Source organism: Pimephales promelas, chromosome 16, assembly GCF_988280905.1.
Source record: "Pimephales promelas chromosome 16, fPimPro1.hap1.1, whole genome shotgun sequence".
Classification (NCBI taxonomy): Eukaryota; Metazoa; Chordata; class Actinopteri; order Cypriniformes; family Leuciscidae; genus Pimephales; species Pimephales promelas.
Genome location: NC_142784.1, coordinates 29,780,159 through 29,800,528, shown reverse-complemented (window position 1 = coordinate 29,800,528; position 20,370 = coordinate 29,780,159). Strand labels below are relative to the sequence as shown.

The window sequence follows — 20,370 nt, the reverse complement described above, 5'->3', positions numbered from 1 at the left end:
TCCTTATTTATTTTGACCCTAATTCACTTCTTGGCTCATTTGCTTTTCAAGGATTTAGAGAGGAAGATCGAGTCAAGATGATGTATTTCTTATGGTCATAGACACAATCTATGTTCGAGCATGTCTCCCGCACACACTACTATATATAACTCCACACACATCCACCAATTCCCTCTCTTTCCGCTTACATGCCCTTCCACTGCTGTTTTTATGACTTTGTCACCTCATGAAATAGATTTAGGGTGTATTTCACTGTCGCGCTATTAATGGATAAGCAGCGTTTTTGACGATCGCTCTGATGCAGTGACGTCTGGACATTTCTGTAGGTCAAGGTCGGGGATGCACGTTGGAGAGGAAAGCAAATAAATGCATTTAAACCCCCTACCCCATTTCAGAATGCTGGTTATTTACTGGACCAAACTAAATGCCCCCGTCGCCCTAAAACCTTCACGTCCCAGCGATTCACAAATGGAAGATTTCTGGGCTACTTCTACCTTGATGCTTTTACTCTTCCTCTCTAAATGCTAGTAGGGTTTCCTTTCTGATCCCTGAAGGAGACGGTCTCTTACGCACACGCATGCACACATCAATAACAACCCCCGTGCCAATTCACATCTCACTCTCGCCCATTGAAAGCAAGCCTTTCTGTTGACCCAGCAGGCTTTTCAGCACAGGACAGGCATGTGAATGAAGCTCCGCAAAAGGAGTGAGGGGTGCTCGCCTGCAGCTTTGAGCGCACTTTAAAACCTGCAGGGACACAATTGTGAACCTACCCGCTGGCTCCAACACTGCTTTTGTTCGCCTGTAAGTGATGTTGAGTAGGAGGACCTCGGAAACTGAACTCAGGTTGTAAACAAGCTTGTTAACTAGCGCTAGCATGGAGGATATCTACTGAACATTAGTTTAGGGAACTCTAAGCTTGATTTATTGTTCTTTGTAAAATGGCAAAACCTGAATTTTTAAGGTAAGCTTTGATAAGAGAACCTTGCCCATGTTTTGTTTTTGAATTCCCCCGATAAACTCACGACGAAGCTTTGCTTTGGGTAAAAAGAAGTCAAGAAACCGCAATTGCGAAAGCATCTGATCATAAATGAAGTTACATTTACTTAAATAAGTCAAGTAAAATTAACAATGAAAATAAGTAACTATCTCGGCCAAATGGTAGTAAAAAATGATATGATAAATGAGTTATGACAACGTATGTTTTTACATTGCTTTAACTCATCAAAATAAGTTAAGCAATTTTCAATTTTTATTCAAGTTATACAAGAGTCAGCTATTTATTTATTTATTTTTTGGTCAGTTTAATCCAATTTAAGTTGAAATGACTTAAATTTTTAAGTACAATCAACTTACGGTGTACTTAGTTGAAGTTTACTTTGCAGCACTTTGTTTCAAGTACGTTTCACTTAAACAATGCAACACTGAATTAAGCCATGCTTTTAAAGTGTATGCTTTAAAATACTTGCAATACCACTAACATTCGTTGGATCATTTTTGAGTATGAATATATCATTTTGAGTAGAAAATGAGCTCCAAACCTAACAACAACAGCAATGATAAAACAGATGGAAAACAGTGAAAATTCACCCTTATTAATTATTCATGTCCAAGTGCATGATGGGAACACCAGTATTAGATAGTTGGTTTTACTTGATATTTGTGGATATTTACTCTCTCAATTTCTACAAACTTAAATTGAGTTCTTATACAGAATTTGCTTTGTTTTTTAAATTATTGCCTGAACTAACTTATCCAGGTAGATATTGTAACATTTGAAGGAGGAAAGTCCTAGACCATGAGAAGTCTAGCTAATGGCTGATGCCATGTGGTTATTGACCCACTGAATATAACACTGTTTGATTTTCATATATTCATATATGAGCCTCTTAAATTTCAGCAGGACATACTGCATCTATTTTTATTTTTATTTTCCCCAAGCAAGGTGGAATTTCCTAATCGATCAGGGAGCAAACCTGCTCTCTCTGTCTGATGGATGAAATACTAAAACCCCAGAGAGGACCTTATTTAGGCTTTTATTGTTACTGGGTATGATTGTTTTGTACAGGAATGTACCATTATTTACACCCTTTTTCAATTCATCAAAAGTGACAGTAAATACATTTATATACAAAAGGTTTCTATTTCAAAAGAACAGCATTTATTTGAACATTCTGTTCATCAAAGAATCCTGAAAAGAATGCATCACGGTTTCCACAAGTATGTGGCTGTGAAAAAAAGAAAAATGTTTCTTGAGCAGCAAGTCATCATATTAGAATGATTTCTAAAGGATCATATGACACTGAAGACTGGAGGAATGATGCTGGAAATTCAGCATTTCAAAATATATTCAAATAGAAAACAGTACATTGTAAAAAATAGTAAACTATTACTGTTTTTACTGTATTTTGATTAAATAAATGTGGAAATTCTTTCAAAAACATCAAATATCTTAAGTTATGAAACTTCTGAACTCTAAAACTTGATTGATTTATTCATATCAGGAGCTTGTTTTGTCCCATGTGTTGTAAATCAGTGGCAAAATTAGCCACTTTTTCCCATCTGCGCCAAACAAGTCATGAAATGTTTTTTCTTTGTCTGTTATAGTTCAGCAAACCACATGGATTGCTCTGAAAGATTTCTCTGTAATATCCAGTACCATTTAATCAATCAAAAACAATTGAGCTTCGCAAGTATTAAGAACATTGACGAGTCAAAGCGCAAACAGTTCAACAGATAGATGACCACACTCTATCTAGTGCTCAATCGCTTCACTTTCACACTGTCACACACACTAATTGTTGCAAGAATAGACCGAAACCATTTGCATATAGATGGTAGCCTTTCATCTCAGCCGGAGTAGAAGGGCTTCATAAGCCACCGGTCTGGGACACGGAGCTCGAATAATACCCCAGCAGTCCTGGGACCCTGTCCCACCCTGACTGCTCCCTGTAGGGACTTTACACACCCTTCCCTCCGAGTCTTGGGCTCTTTTATGTTAAATTGCTAAACCGGTTGGTGGACATTTTAGTTTCGAGAGAAGTAAATGATACACCATTGTATTAATTTTCTTCTTTTTTTTTTACTATCAAACTAGTTTTTTGGACTTGTTATAGAAAAGTATGGTCTTTGAAAGCCATGCAAATTCCCGTCACAGTGTCATTTCCGCCACATCTCAAGTAATGTGTTGTGATTGGAGTTCTGTGGTTGAAATGACTATGGAAATGGCTTTTGAAGCACATTTTGGTGTAAAATCATCGACTACTTTGTCCTGCTTAGGCTAATTTCATAGCTATCATTTTTAAATACATACAATATTTTCACCCGTACTGTCATTTCCACCACATCTCAAAATGATGTATTGTGTTCGATAGTGATGTGTGGTGAAAAGGACTGATGAAAAATTGTTGGTAGGACTGCACGATATTGAAGTGAAATGTGATATGCATGCACTATTAAGTAAGATTTCAACAATTAATGAATCATTTGATAAAGTTACAGCTTGGCAAATTATGTACAAAATTATTCTTTACACACACTTTCCTGAAAGTCTTTAGCTCTTTATGCTAAATTTGTTTCTGCAACTTTAGAGAGCAGTAAATATGCTATCCTTCTTACTAAAAACACACAAAAACAAAACCATGATAGTGTCATGATGTTCTTTGCAAGCCATGAATTTCCCACCAGTCTCATTTGTCATTTCCACCACATCTCAATTGACATATATAGGTGTTTGATAGTTTTCCGTGGTGGAAATGTTTGTGTTGGAAATGACATTGTAAACATTTTTGACTACTTTGTCTTGGGGCTAATTTCATAACTATCATTTTTATGTGTCATAAATGTAAACTATTATATAGTATTTTCACACTTAGTGTCATTTCCATCACAAATGATCTATTGCGTTTGGTTGAGACGTGTGATGGAAATGACTGAGAAATTATATTTGAAGCATTATTGGAAATTTGGCATAAAATTGTTGACTTTGTTTTAATATGGCTAATATCATGGCATCTTACATATCATTAATACCCACTATTAAATATTTACAATTTTATTGGAAATGATGCACTGAAATATTTTGTTCACAAGTGATATTTACTTTGATTTCTTTATCACATTTTTTCACACATTTCCTCTCCAACTCGATACTGTTGTGTTCTCAAGTTGTACAAAACTTGTGAAATTGGTCAGTGTAGTGGAAATGACACTATATGTCTGTGGGACAGTCTTTCGGTCTTATTTTGGGAATGTCATATTTGTATTGCATAAACATGCAATACATATTTGTATAATGAATTTTCATATTTCAAGATTTTATGTCCAGACAAGGATAAAGCTCAAATCTATACATAAGTCATATGATATGTTGAAGGCATGGTAAAATAAAAAAAAATATGAAATCTGTTAGTTTTAATAAAAAACAACCTTTGGGACATAAAAGTGCACAAAGTTGAAGAAACACCCATCTATCAATGTACTATGGCATTATCGACATAATCTGTCTAGTAGACGGAGATTATACATCTGACTCCTCTGGCATTAAAACGCCCACTTTTAAAGCTCACTCATCAATTCCCAATTCCCAATTCTACATTTTTCTTGCTTAATATCCCTTTTTTACTCATAAATATGCCCTGTTACAGCAGTAAAAAGAATGTTGAATGCAAATTTCATGTCACTTTAAAGGCATTTAACCAAGACCCCACTTCCTCCATAGCAGATGCTCACGCTCGCATTGTTTTTCTGATCCATATGTTGAGGTGTCAGAACATCACCCCATTCCCTTCCCGGAAACAACAACGTTTGCCTTTTCTTCTTTTTTTTTTCCTTCTTCTTTGGCTCCAAACCAGGAAACAGGGTGTGCATGAATGTTCATCGAATACAACCGATCGATATCATTGAATGTATAAGGAAACTGATACCTGAGCAGTGGATTGTTTTATAGATATGCTATTTGCTACTTTCCCCAGAGTGATTTTCTTCAGCTGTGTTTAAAATGAAGGGAAATCAAAGGAAACAAAGCAGAACCTGAACAACAGAGAGCTGTCTTCATTGCATTTTCAATAAACGATTCAATACCATTTCATTAAAGCGCTGAATAGTCCAGGAAAGGGTATTATTTGTTCAATTGAAGCTTACAAAGTAAAGCTGCCAAGATCAATGTATAAAACTGACAGTATAAACAACATGAATAGAATTTCTAAAAATAAAAATAAAACAAGAACAAATTGATCAGTGAATGAGTTCAGAGAACTGGGCTAATACTGTGTCCTATCAGAATATTGATTGCTTTATGAGTAGCCCCGCCCACCACTCCAAATAATTGTACATTAAACATCAAAATGTTCCGATTGGCTGTTGTTGTGTCACATTGAACAGCCTTATCACTTTCAGGGGCCGTTTACACGACGCCGTTTTCAACTAAAAACATTTCGGCCGTTCATTTACACAACAACAGTGATTTGGCGGCCTGAAAACTTTTTGAAAGTGCTTTAAAACAGTACTCTCATGTAAATCTTCAAAAAACACGAATTTGTGACACAGTGACATCATGCACATGCATATTATGTGTTCAGTCCATAGGTGTGTAGTGTTTCTTTACAAAGTGACATCGCCATCTACTGGCCTGGCATGAAAAATAAATAGTTTTTAGTCAGTTTTTACTACGTTGCCGTCATGTAAATGTACCCTCGGTGTGCATCTGGTTAGAACAGGAGGTCAGTGATGATATTATGATGATATTAGAATGATTTCTGAAGGATTATGTGACATTGAAGACTGGAGTAATAATGCTAAAAGTTCAGTTTTGCCATCCCAGGCATTATTTCATTTTAGCAATTGTGATATTTCACAATATTTATTCATTTTTTGATTAAATAAATAGAAGTTTGCCACAAAAATGGCGCTGCTACTTTCAAAAAAATCATACCGATCCCAAACATTTAAACGCTTTGCCTTAAAGGAGTAGTTCACTTTTTTTAAAAAAAACAAAACTTTTGCGGATAATTTACTCACCCACATGTCGTCCAAGATGTCCTTGTCTTTCTTTCTTCAGTCGAAAAAAAAAATGAAGGTTTTTGATGAAAACATTCCAGGATTTTCTCCATATAATGGACTTCATTGGGAACCAAACGGTTCAAGGTCCAATTGAGAGTTTCAGTGCAGCTTCAAAGGGCTTTAAATGACACCAGATGATGAATAAGAGTCTCATCTAGGACTCTTCGAGTCATGACTCGAAAAAAATATTTGTTCATTTTGATGAACGAGTTAGAACAGGAGAGTCCCGAACGTTCATCACAGAGCAGAGCAAGGCGAGCATTTGTGCTTATAAAACTTAAGCTTTTTAATTCAATCAATCATTTCGCTAGATAAGACCCTTATTCATCGCCTGGTGTCGTTTAAAGCCCTTTGAAGCTGCACTGAAACTCTCATTTGGACCTTGAACCGTTTGGTTCCCATTGAAGTCCATTATATGGAGAAAAATCCTGGAATGTTTTCATCAAAAACCTAAATTTCTTTTCGACTGAAGAAAGAAAGACACGGACATCTTGGATGACATAAGGGTGAGTAAATTATCAGCAAAAGTTTTATTTTAAAAGCGAACTACTCCTTTAACTTCAGTTCACGGTTCATTTCGTACAGCTATTGTGTTCCCATTTCATTCCGAGCACCAGTTCAGCAAGGGCAGAAATCATCATTTTTTTTTTTTTTTTTCTTATTTGCCCACCACAGGGCTCTGGGGATTAGATAGGAGCCGACGTCTCTGACTTTTATTCTTGTTTTCCAGATTATTCATACAGCTTAACACGCTATCATAGAAGAAACACACAGAGCAAAAATAGTTTCTTCACAGAGGAACGTCAGTCAACCGCGTCTTCCTTTTCACAGATATGTATTTGCACTAGACATCAGCTGTCAAAGCGTAAGTGACGGGCCTATCCTTCGCTGAAAAGACGGAAAGCGTTCCCATGGCCCCAAAGGTACACCCTTGTGCACACGAGACCTCGGATATTCAGGAGCGCGGCGTATGAGCAGAATCTCCACATTACTTGGCGATTTCATTGAAGCGAGGTTTTTTGGAAATTAAGACAATGCACTTTAACAAAACCCCCTCGAGTGTTGCCATAAAGGCTCTTTTGTCTCTGTATGAATTTGCATAAGCTAGAAGACTCTTTCTAAATGCTGCAAAATTAGTAACCTAAAAGCAAATGGTTTGGAGATTCCGGTCCGGCAGCTGAAGTGCTCTTGCGGGTCTTTAGGAGAAAAGCAGTTTTTGTCCACAGCGGAGGTCCCGGAGCAGAGGTCTCCAAGTCATTAATCACGGCCATCTTTTCAGCTGCCAGTCCATACAAAAGGTGACCCCGACTTCACAATGGGCCTGGCAATAAAGAGGCTGTTTAAGGGGGGTTAGATATAGTTTACTGCGGATTATTGCGGGAGCGCCACACATTTATATTACAGTGGTCTTAAAGAGCTTATCTCCCGGGACATGCTGAGAGCGAGTCGGCCATATTGTCCCACTCGTACTGTTGGGTTTTTTTTGGGCTTTTAAGAGGATCCAGAACCAAATTCCATTATGATTAAGCTTTCTATTTTTGATGTGTGGATTGACTTGTAAATCTTTATTTATTTATTTTTTTTTACCAGCTTTGACTGAGAGTGAGACTGGTGTCTATCTTGTAAAGCAATGTCCAGACTCAAAATCAAAAGATTTATCATTTTTATTATATAAAAATGTTAATTGTCAAATTAGAAATATTTTTGTTTTGCGTTTTTTTTTTTGGTGATATTGTTTCCATGACCGTTAAGCACATTATCTTGCATATTTGTCATTACTTTAATGTGAAAAAAAAGATCATTACCGTAATGAAAATACATCTGTCTGGACTCAAAAGCTTTTTTTAATTTGAAGTAATATGTAAATGTAAATTTAATTCTGCATTCTAACATTGTCTATACTATACTATACTATACTGAAATGATTTTTGGTAACACTTATTAGTTAATTCATTACTTACTCATTCAACACTTATTAGTTGTCCATTGGTTAATATTAATGTATTAACTAACATGGACTAACAATGAGCAATACATTTAATACAGTATTTATTAATCTTTGTTAATGTTAATTAATAAAAATCTAGCTGTTCAGTGTTTGTTCATGTTTAAGCATTAATGCATTACCCTTTGATTTTAATCGTGTATAATAAATGTTGAAAATAATATTAACTAAGATTACTAAATGCTGTAGAAGTGTTATTCATTATTAGTTCATGTTAAGGTAGTTATTCTCTAATGTTAACTAATGGACCTTATTATAAATTGTAACCTTTTTTTCCCCACAATATATATATTTTTTCAACACTACATTATTTTCATGACAATTACTGTTTTTTTTTTTAAATAAAATGTATTATTTTTATTCATGTTAAAATAATAATTATATCCAGTCCAACAAAATACCTATGAGTTTTTTAATTCTGCATAAGAATTTATATTTTGCCATAAGAAAATTTCACCTGTTTTTATGAACGTAAAACATTTTCTCTGATAATAGTCATTACCGCAATGTGAAAATCATATTCTCACTATACTAATGAACATATTCTGTCTGGATGTAAATGCTTTTTTTATTAAAATAAAATGTAAATATGTCAATAAACCAATACTTTGTTCTATTTTACACATTCACTTTATAATTCAAGCAGTATCTCGTTGTTTTTCTTTATAATGTTACAGAGAATGTGTTTCATTTTGTTTGTTCAAAATACATCTCAGGTGAGATGTGACCCAGATGTGTTTCTGGCAATTTCCGTAAGATTATTTTTATTGTGCATTCTATTTTTAACAGCACATTGCATGCTCTGCTGGCAGATGCAGTGGATGAATGGTGCTCTATGGTCGGACATGTCTGAAGACTGCACAGCCTGTGGTTTAATCTATTACAGATACCAAACCTTGTATTGTCAGAAACACTTGATGTGGATCTGAGCTGAAGTCCAGGAAATGAAATGAATCAAGCAGGGAAACCTCACTATCTTAAGTGAGCCTTAGAGAAAACAATGACCCAACCTCTAATCAACTTCATAAATCCACATCGACATGTTTAAGACCTCCTCCGCAGCTCCGGTTCTGTGTGATATCCTGTCCGGGGGAAAATCAAGGGACCTATAAATTGATGTCAGGTTGTGTGATCTAATAGTGGCGCCTACACCGATATATTTTCCTCCACGCAGCCATTTTGTTTTTACACTATGATACAAAGTGTCATTTAGTTACAGAGGTGGTATGCATTATTGCTGACAAGCTTGCATTACGAAGGTCTAATGTTTCTCTCAATGCTGTTTGCTTTGTAATGCGGATTTAGGATGAGGCTGGAATATTAATGAGGCAGATGATAATGTAGATTCCTTTTCCTTGTGTGCAAAAAGAATTAACGCAGCAAAAATGCTAATTCACTCACCCTCATGGCATGGCCGTATGGATTTCTTTGTTTTATAGAAAGCTAAAAGAAATATTTTGCAGAATGTTCATTCTACTCTTTAGTCTGTAGCATTCTTGTTAGCATGGACGGTGACACCATTTCGGGAATGCAGGTTCAAGCAGGAGTGGTTAAATTGGTGCAGTGACCCGGGTTGGGAGTGAGGTTTAAAGAGGTGAGTGTAAGTAAGAGCTGTATGAGTAAACGTTACTTCTCTTACCTCAAGAGGTACACTAGACACCGGAGTCTTTAGCATCCTTGTTGGCGTGTTTCCCTCCCATGCTGAAAACACCGGTTCGAATCCCTCTCGGAGCGATTAGAACCCAAAGGGTTACATTGGTGCCGTGACCCGGATGAGCGTGAGGATTAAGGGGGTGAGTGTAAGTAAGAGCATATGAGTAAACGTTACTCCTAGTACCTCAAGAGGCGAACTAGAGACCGGGGTCTTTAGCATCCTTGTTAACGTGCTTCCCTCCCATGCTGAAAACACCAGTTCGAATCCCCCCTCGGAGTGATTAGAACTCAAAGGGTTACATTGGTGCAGTGACCCGGGTTCGGAGTGAGGTTTAAGGGGGTGAGTGTAAATAAGAGCTGTATGAGTAAACATTACTCCTCGTACATCAAGAGGTGCGCAAAAGACTGGGGTCTTTAGCATCCTTGTTAATGCGCTTCCCTTCCATGCTGAAAACACTGGTTCGAATCCCTCTCGGAGCGATTAGAACCCAAAGGGTTACATTGGTGCCGTGACCCGGATGAGCGTGAGGTTTAAGGGGACGAGCTGTATGAGTAAACGTTACTCCTCGTACCTCAAGAGGCGCATTAGAGACCGGGGTCTTTAGCATCCTTGTTAACGTGCTTCCCTCCCATGCTGAAAACACCAGTTCGAATCCCTCTTGGAGCGATTAGAACCCACAGGGTTATGATGGTGCCGTGACCCGAATGAGCGTGAGGTTTAAGGGGGTGGGTGTAAAAAATAGCTGTATGAGTAAACGTTACTCGTCTTAACCCCAAGAGGCGCACTAGAGACCGGGGTCTTTAGCATCCTTGTTAGCGCGCTTCCCTCCCATGCTGAAAACACCAGTTCAAATCCGTCTCGGAGTGATTAGAACTCAAAGGGTTACATTGGTGCAGTGACCCGGGTTAGGAGTGAGGTTTAAGGGGGTGAGTGTAAATAAGAGCTGTATGAGTAAACATTACTCCTCGTACATCAAGAGGCGCGCAAAAGACTGGGGTCTTTAGCATCCTTGTTAATGCGCTTCCCTCCCATGCTGAAAACACTGGTTCGAATCCCTCTCGGAGCGATTAGAACCCAGAGGGTTACATTGGTGCCGTGACCCGGATGAGCGTGAGGTTTAAGGGGAGGAGCTGTATGAGTAAACGTTACTCCTCGTACCTCAAGAGGCGCATTAGAGACCGGGGTCTTTAGCATCCTTGTTAACGTGCTTCCCTCCCATGCTGAAAACACCAGTTCGAATCCCTCTTGGAGCGATTAGAACCCACAGGGTTATGATGGTGCCGTGACCTGAATGGGCGTGAGGTTTAAGGGGGTGGGTGTAAAAAATAGCTGTATGAGTAAACGTTACTCGTCTTAACCCCAAGAGGCGCACTAGAGACCGGGGTCTTTAGCATCCTTGTTAGCGCGCTTCCCTCCCATGCTGAAAACACCAGTTAGAATCCCTCTCGGAGCGATTAGAAACCAAAGGGTTACATTGGTGCCGTGACCCGGATGAGCGTGAGGTTTAAGGGGGTGAATGTAAGTAAGAGCTGTATGAGAAAACGTTACTCCTCGTACCTCAAGAGGTGCACTAGAGAGGGTTACGTTGGTGCCGTGACCCCGATGAGCGAGAGCTTAAAGGAGGTGAGTGTAAGTAAGAGCTGTATAAGTAAACGCTACTCCTTGTACCTCAAGAGGCGCACTAGGGACCAGGGTCTTTAGCATCCTTGTTAATGCGCTTCCCTCCCATGCTGAAAACACTGGTTCGAATCCCTCTCGGAGCGATTAGAACCCAAACGGTTACATTGGTGCCGTGACCCGGGTGAGCGTGAGGTTTAAGGGGGTGAGTGTAGGCCAGTAAGAGCTGTATGAGTAAACCTCACTCCCCTGACCTCAAGAAGCGCACTAGCGACTGACGCTTGAGACGTCTTTAGCGCCCTTGTTAGTGTGCCAGCCTCCCTTGCCAGAAACACCAGTTTGAATCCCGCTCGAGTAGTGCAAGTAGAGCCGGAGGGGTTAAACATTCAACCAAAATGGATGGTGATTGGGACATATGAATGTGTGTGTTTATATAATCTATTGTGCTGAACACAAATCATGTGGGTGAATAAATGATGACGAACTGTCTTTTTAAGGTGAACTATATTTAATATATCCCCCAGTGTTTTGTGAGGTATAGTCACCCTTTTATCCGAGTCTTGGCTGCTGCAGTTTGATAGTCGTGACGGGACTGTATTGTTGCATTGGCCGTTGACTCACAGCGTCTAAACCACAGACCAAACAGAAGGACACCTGCCACTTAAAAATATGCTGGAAGCACAGTGTTTTTTCTTAAAGGAAGGGAGGGGGATTCAACTCATAAAGTTTACGGCCACAAGATTTGTTGTGCTGTATTTTTTTTAAATGGATCCTGGTTTACAAGATGCTGCAGTGCCGCATTATGTCACCCCGACTTAGGAGAACTATTTTAAAGGATTGCCCAGAAATCTTCTTTTTTTAACTTGTCCTTTAGGGTTTTGAAATAAAAAAAAAAAAAAATTCCTCTCAGCTGCCCGAGTGAGTGGCACACTAAAATAGCTGGGTAGTCGAAACCTATGAATAGATATGATTAAATATGGAGTGATGTTTTTGTATTTTTGTTTAACATTAACATTTTAACAAGGAAATTATCATTTTTTGAATTCAATTAATCAAAAGTGACAGTAGAAAGTTTTACACACCGAAAATTATTTAAAAATCAACAAATTGTTCTTTTGAACGTACTATTTAGCAAAAAATACTGAAAACAAATCACTGTTTCCACAAAAATATTATCCAACTGTTTTTTTTTTAAACATTAATAATAGTAATAAATGTTGAGCAGCAAATCAGCATATTAGAAGGATTGCGTGTGTCACTCTAGACTTGAGTAAATTCAGCTTTGTTATCACAGGAGTAAATTACAGTTTTACTGTATTTTTGATCCAATAAGTTTAGCCTAGGTGAGCGCAAAAGACCAATCCCAAACTTTATAATGTTAGGTTTTAGCTGATTAAGACTCGTAATCACAGTCTTTTTTGTCTTCTCCTAGAATCACACGGACTGAACTGGCTTCTTTCCCTCCCTTTGATGTTGAGACGAGAGAAAAGGTTGCCATGGAAGTGAAAGAACGCAGACCCTACCGCTCTCTGACCTCCAGGCGGGACACGGAGCGCCGGTACACCAGCTCCTCCGCTGACAGCGAGGACGGCAAGCTCAACCCCAAGTCCTACAGCTCCAGCGAGACCCTCAAAGCTTTCGATCAGGACCCCAGATTGGCCTATGGCAGCCGAGTCAAAGACGTGGTGCACCACGAAGCCGATGAGTTCAGCAGGCAAGGTGAGCGGGGCAAGATCTCTCGCCGCCATGCCAGGGATAAAACCACAAACTGATTTCTCATTCGAGTCTGTGTTTTCCAAACTCGGATGGAATCGCTTTGGTTGGGTTACGGTTTGCATGGACTCCAGTATGGTTTGCATTTGCCCTGGAAGCAATCTGGCATAATTTGCAGAAGTGAACCATTATTGATGACATTATAATTTGCCTATTAAAGTATAATGCATTTCTGATTGCTGCATGTCTCCACAGGATTTACCTTCGGCCAGCAGCAACAAAACTGCATTTTTCAAATCTGTTCTACAGCAGACAGACCTGTACAGGAACAGTTTACCCAAATTAGAAAGTCGTACTCATCTACATGTCATATGCTGGATGTTCATGCTGCTCTTTTTCATTATTACTGAGCTTTCAGGCTTTCAGACTCCAAAAACACAGCAGCAACAACAAAAACACTATCAAAAGAATTATAGAAGTCCATAATGGTGTCATATATTCCAATTTTTTTTAAAGAAATACAATAGAAAATAAAAGCACAACCATTTTGGATATAAAGGTAAATAACATTTGGAAATAAAGGTAAATAAATAATGACTTTTTTGTTGTTGCTATAGTTGTAGTAAAACTAAAGAGGCAAAAATGTGAGTAAAAGACTGCAAACTTTGCAACAAAAAAGGAATATAATTATTATTATTAAAAAACCTTTTCAAATTGGACTTATTATTAATACTATAATATTTCTTTACTGATTTGTTTCATTTAAGAAAAGTAATATTAAAATTATAATTGTATAGTCATGACTTACTTTTTAGATTTAAGGTTTGTCTTGTTGAATGGATATTTAGCATTAAAGCTTGATTTGGGGTTGTGAGCACCTAATAATATTCATTATTTATAACAAAAAAGAAGTAAATGTGAAAGATTTGATAATTCCCCTAAATGAGCTGTTTTAAAACTTTTAATGGCAAGAATATGGTAATGATCCCTGATGCATGACTTTTGTGTGTTTTTTTTTTTAAACTTGATCGTTGTACTTGCCCTCTTCATATTAAAGCACATATCTATCTTCTTGTTAAAACGAGACGAACTATCATACACTTTGAGAGCGCACATCTCACAGGCTCCAGATCAGCGGCGCATCTTTCGGATATACGCCTCAGAGAGTGATCGCATTCAAGCAATTAAGAGAGACTGCGGTGACGATTTGATCCGTCGCTAATATATTCCAGCCGTTTTGAAAAAGGCCGTATCTAAAACCGGAGAGATAAAAGGAAAGGCGAATGCGGTGTTGTAGCTTTGCCATTAGTGTGCTGGGACTTTAATGAGAGGGGGGTGCCGTGAATGCTGATTCGCTGATGTCTTTTATGACCTTCTAATGTGTCCAGTTGATGGTGACCTGAAAAAATATCCACTTCCCCGCCATGAATACTAAATGTCATGTTTCTCTCAGGCACACTAACTATTATTACGCTCACTCTCAGGCATAAATCTGGAATTTGCTGTAGCTCCATCTACACGGCCTCCCTTTTCCTCGTACTTTGGCCAATTTAATGTTTTTTGAGGTTGTGGGTTTGAGTGTTCCATTTTGAATAAACTTATCGTTAGGTTGTTTTTTTTTTTATTTATTTGATTAAATATTGGCTTGTTAATACCCTATATTGCTTATTCCCGGTCAATTTGGAGTATCATAAGAGCAGGTACTCAGTTAAAGGGATTGTTCACTTTGAAATTAATTTTTGGTATGTTTTTGCTTAACTCGAGGGCATCCAAGATGTAGATGTCTTTGTTTCCACAGTATTTTCAATTTTGATATTTTTAGGTCAAACTGTTTGTGTCTATCAGTCATATAATGCAGGTCTATGGTCACCACCTCAAAGAGCATGCACAGAGAAGTCCAAATTAAACATGAAGTACACATTGATGGCATAAGACACGAAATGAGCGGTTTGTGTGAGAAAACGAACAGTATTTATATCGTTTTACCTCTTGTAACCACAGCCACGTCCAAGTGATCTGAGGGCGCGGGCGTTTCGGTTTGCGTAAGCACCGGAAAGCGGCGGAAGTGATCTCTCGCGCAGTTGAAAAAAAAACAAACATATTGATCATATAAAAATATATCGAAATCGTCTTCCATTGCAATCTCCTGTATATCTAAATATGTTTAGATCTTCACAGTGAAGGGTAACACTTCTGAAATCTCTGTTTAAAGAATGAGTGACGTACACGTGCGAGATATCACTTCCGGCGCTTTCCGGCGCTTGCGCAGACCGAAGTGCCCGCGGTATGATTAACATGCTGATAAAATTCCTACAAAGCGTTAAACGTAATTAAAAAAACAACAACTTTTCACTCAGAAACTTGTTTGTTATTCCGCATTCAATTTGGATGTCAGAGGTGTTCCAGTTAAACGTTCCTACTGGAAACATCACTCACGTTTGGAAGTAAACATCACATTAATTTATGACATTTATGTGTAAAAAAAAATTACACTTGTAATTAATAATTGTAAGTTAATAGTTTACATTGTACTGAATTTTAATTCTTTCCCCGTCATTGACGTAATTGTCCGTCTTTCCGTGTTTATTTCACTGTTATACGGTAGGGGGCGCTATTGCACATCTTCTGAAAGACTACTGAATCTCCTGATTAAATAATAAAGTAAATAATGCGATCAACATTAACCAGCATTTATCAAAACTGCCTAATGTTCCTGAATGAAATGTCGACCTAGGACGAGGTTGAAGTGTGAAGCTTTCGGTTTGTTGATGGACTCGATTGACTTCATCTGTGTTTTGAGATCATCGTTACGGAATCTGATCCAAACGTCTTTGGTAAAATCGTGATTCTTTTCAGGTTTTTTACTCAAAATGTTGCTTTTTTTATGAAACCCACATTTAAGAGTTGATGAAAAAAGAATGCCTGAAGCTATATAAAAGGTTTTATTTATTTATTTATTTTTATAAAGAAGAGCTGTTCTTTCTTTGATGTATTGCAAGATGTTTCAGAATATTCTGGTGTCCTTGAAACTTTTGTGAAAATTACAGAAAGTGCTGGCAACAAAAACAAATGCTTCCAGGGAAAAAGTTTCTACTACTATTATTATTAGACATTTCTATCATCACTTAACCATATGAAACCGATATGAAATGAAATGGAGAAAGTGAATTGGGGTGGGGAGTTCCAGACTCCTGTTTTTAGTCTGTTCTTGTAAGCATTACACAAAATGCATTTTCTCTCATTGTGTTCTTGTGTGTTGTTGTATCAGGGGTGGACTTCTCTCTCAGAGACATGGCCTTTGGAGATCCCGTGCCGCCCCATATGGCAGCATATAGGACAGAAATGGGCCTTCCCCACCGCGAATACTCTGTGAGCGTGGGATCAGACGCTGACACAGAAACGGACGGCATCATTTCCCCCGAGCACGCCGTCCGACTCTGGGGCCGGAGCAACACCAAATCCGGCCGGAGCTCCTGTCTCTCCAGCAGAGCCAACTCTAACCTCACCCTCACTGACACCGAGCATGAAAATACAGAAAACGGTGAGTTCAAATGTCTGTACGGTCTCTTCACAGCTCGGCTGAGAGCAGGAGTGGGTCACCAGGCACAGGGGAACGTCTTCAGTTTAGCACAGCGTCAGTTCAGATTGAATGTGTGATGCCTCTTTTATATGGAAATGATGGGTGGTTTGTAGAGGCGGATTTTGTGACATTCGAGTTTGGTTTTGAAATGGTTGTGCTTAAAGGACAACTCCGGCGCTAAATGAACCTTAAGTCTAATTACACATTGTTACCTAGTCAACCGTTATCTGAGATTTGTTTTCATGATTGCCGAATGTAAATAGTTTTATCTCTAAAAACAGTTTAGCCTATAACGCTAGTATAATGCTAGTATATAGAACATAGAGTAATGACAAATAAAAATCGCTTGTTATTACCACTAACAAGGCTCAAAATAGCCCCACAGTAACACGATAGCATAATAAGGGTCCCTACATTCAAACCGAAGCATTAAGAGCTTTGTCAGTGTCCATACAGTTTAATAAGAAGATATTTTATACACACAGTCAACTTCGCGAATACAGGAAGAAGCCATCTTGGAAAAATAGTCTCGACCAGTCGATCTACGAACGCCTATCCAAGTGCGCTGGTGAGATGTGAATAAGGTGATAAGGTGAGCGCGAACAGTAGGCTACGTGTACATATTGATGAGAAGAAAACGGTTTGTGTTTGTGTTTCTTCCGGAAACAACGGACCATATAAGATTCTGCTCAGTTCAGCGCACTTGGATCGGCGCTCGTAGATCGACTGATAGGGACTATTTTTCAAAGATGGCTTCTTCCTGTATTCGCGAAGTTGACTGTGTGTATAAAATATCTTCTTATTAAACTGTATGGACACTGACAAAGTTCTCAATGCTTCGGTTTGTATGTAAGGACCCTTGTTATGCTGTCGTGTTGGTGTGGGGCTATTTTGAGCCTTGTTAGTGGTAATAACAAGTAGGGTTGCCGCGGTGAGGAAAATTTCCCACCGGTTAATCGACGTGTGACAACACCGGTAATCCCGGTGTCACTGTGGAGGGCAGGGCGGGGGGGTTAAATAGCTTTTAAATGCGTGCCGTTATACTTTCACTTTCGAAATAAGCGTCAATTGCTTGAATGGACAAAAAAAAAACAACTCGCTGATAATAAAACTTTTATTTATAGACTTTTATTAGCATAACGAACCAATAAAAATAACCCCATGCATAGGCTGAAAAAAGTGAAAATCGGCAAAATGTGGGCCCAAACAAATAAGAACCATAAAACGTTTATTAACGAATAAGAAAATAAAATAGGCCTAAATAAATTACACAAAGTTTAAATGAGATAAAACCAATTAAAAAGAGACGAATATAAAATAAAAACTTCAAAACGGACCTTAGCCTACATAAATGACATACTTTCACTTTCGAAATAAGCGTCAATTGCAATTCAGCGTCAATTGCTGGAATGGACAAAAAAAAAAAAAAAAAAAAACAACTCGCTGACAATAAACTTTTATTTAGACAGCACTTTTATTAGAATAATAAACGAATAAAATATAGACAGAACTTTTATTAGCATAACGAACGAATAAAAATAACCCCATGCATAGGCTGAAAAAAGTGAAAATCGGCAAACTGTGGGCCCAAAAAAAATAAAACGTTTATTAACGAATAAGAAAACAAAATAGGCCTAAAAAAATTAAACAAAGTTTAAATAAGATAAAACCAAATAAAAAGAGACGAATATAAAATAAAAACTTTAAAAAGGACCTTAGCCTACATAAATGAAAGCACTCTAAAAAAAAGTAAAACACTATAAATTGGCATTTATTAACATTAATATATATTGGCCAAAATATTGCCAAACAGGCGCTTTTGCATTGCGTTTTGACACCAAAACTTCCGCCATTATCTTGCTTTTCTGTAATTTGACTCGTTCTCGTCTCCACACGTGCCAAATGGAATCCTGATGCTTGCTGATCTGTGACGTGACGGCACGCGTTGCGCAGTTCATTTTTAATTATAATGCTCTCTTTAGAACTAAATAATTGAAAATTATTATTTTTAATTAATTCAAATAAATATTTTAGCAAAAACGAATACTTAAAAAAAAAAGTCAAGACATCGCGGTGTCACGGTGGGAAAGTGATGTCACCGGTGATGGGGCTCAAAACCGGTAACACCGTCAACACCGTCTATCGCGGCAAGCCTAATAACAAGCGATTTTTATTTGTCATTACTCTATGCCCTATATACTAGCATTATACTAGCGTTATAGGCTAAACTGTTTTTAGAGATAAAACTATTTAGATTCGGCAATCATGAAAACAAATCTCAGATAACGGTTGACTAGGTAGCAATGTGTAATTAGACCAAAGGTTCATTTTGCGCCAGAGTTGTCCTTTAAAAGCTAAAGTAAGAGGAATTACATTTTTCCACATTCACATGTGGATCTAAACAACTTCAGTATTTAAAGCAAAACCATTGGTGTAAATGAAATATTTCCTCCTTTTAAATTTAAGCATTTGTTTTGGGATCAAATAACTGTTTAAAATCAAAATGCTGGACTGAAACTCATGAGTGTGTTCACTTTCTGCTGGGCCATGACTATGACACTTGTAATATTTTTCATTTCATTATCTGGTGACCTTTCTTGCACAATGTTGGATTTTATTCAGTGATCTGTTATATTTTACAGAGGGATGCACAATATTTCCGCTGAGATCAATTTATTATTGATTCCAACTATGAACTAGTTGCTTATTAGCATGCATATTACTAGGGTATCGGCTGTTTTTTTTTTTTTTTTGCATGACCATATTATACATCCCTTAATCCTAGACAGGGATTAGGAGTTTATTGAGGCAAAAGTCATTGTCTATTGTTAGTTAATAGTGAGAATTGGACTCTAATCCAAGTCACCAAGTCATGGACGGTCATCTAAGTGTGACCATCGGACAGAAACCTTATAAATTATAATTCCATATTTCGTATATATATATATCCACCCTGTCCACCCTTTACATCTATCTGTTGGTTTTGAAAATATTCAACCAATGAAAACTACAGCTATTAAAAGAGCTTGTGACTTTGTAACTCCATTGGATCTCCATTGCAACTCCACCCGCCTCTATCTTGAATGAAGTACTGCACATATTGTGGAGCATCTCTGCTTGTTTGCAATGCAAGGGTAAATAAATAACTTTTTCTTTAGTCAAGAAATATTTGAGGAGTGGAGAAGTGTCCACACTACTGCGTTTTCGTTTAAAAACGGATAATTAAAACGAATACGATCTCCGTCCACACCAGTGTTTTATCTGCGTATTAGAATTGATCACCGTCCACATTAAAACGACTGAAAACGCGGATCACGTGACCATTCACCAACACTGGACATGCGCGTGCCGGTGTAAACAGTGGCTGACGAATCAGGGAAGGACACGTCATGACTGATGACACCCAATCATAGAGCTGAACGTCAGCCTCTGCGTCATCCTTTCTGAACTCCTCCGTTTTCTGAAGGCCCTGTTTACACGAGGACGCTTGCTGGTGAAAACGTAAAAATACTTTTTCGGATGTGCCTTTCGTTTACATGGCGACGGCGTTTTTGGGGCTTAAAAACGCAAAAAAGAGTGAAACCACCTTCCAGAGTGGAAATCTTAAAAACGCTCCACCGTCGCGTTCCTGTGTAAACGGTAAAAACAGGGATGGTTGTACGCAGGCGCGCGGACTTGGTGTTGGTGTTGTGTGGCAGTGCTCCACAGTGCCACCTAGCTGCCTGGAGTGCACACTACATT

At 38.1% G+C, this 20,370-nt stretch overlaps 1 protein-coding gene across 11 annotated transcripts in view; it reads left to right on the top strand.

Annotated features, from left to right (window-relative positions):
- tenm4 (teneurin transmembrane protein 4) overlaps window positions 1–20,370 on the top strand; it is a 267,387-nt gene that overhangs the window by 59,764 nt on the left and 187,253 nt on the right. For all 11 annotated transcript variants that reach the window (XM_089121430.1, XM_089121432.1, XM_089121433.1 and 8 more), the window contains exons 2-3: window positions 12,769–13,055; window positions 16,318–16,590. In XM_089121430.1, coding sequence (XP_088977556.1) covers window positions 12,833–13,055; window positions 16,318–16,590 — 496 coding nt within the window. In that variant the 5' untranslated portion in view covers window positions 12,769–12,832. The remainder of the gene's footprint in view (window positions 1–12,768; window positions 13,056–16,317; window positions 16,591–20,370) is intronic.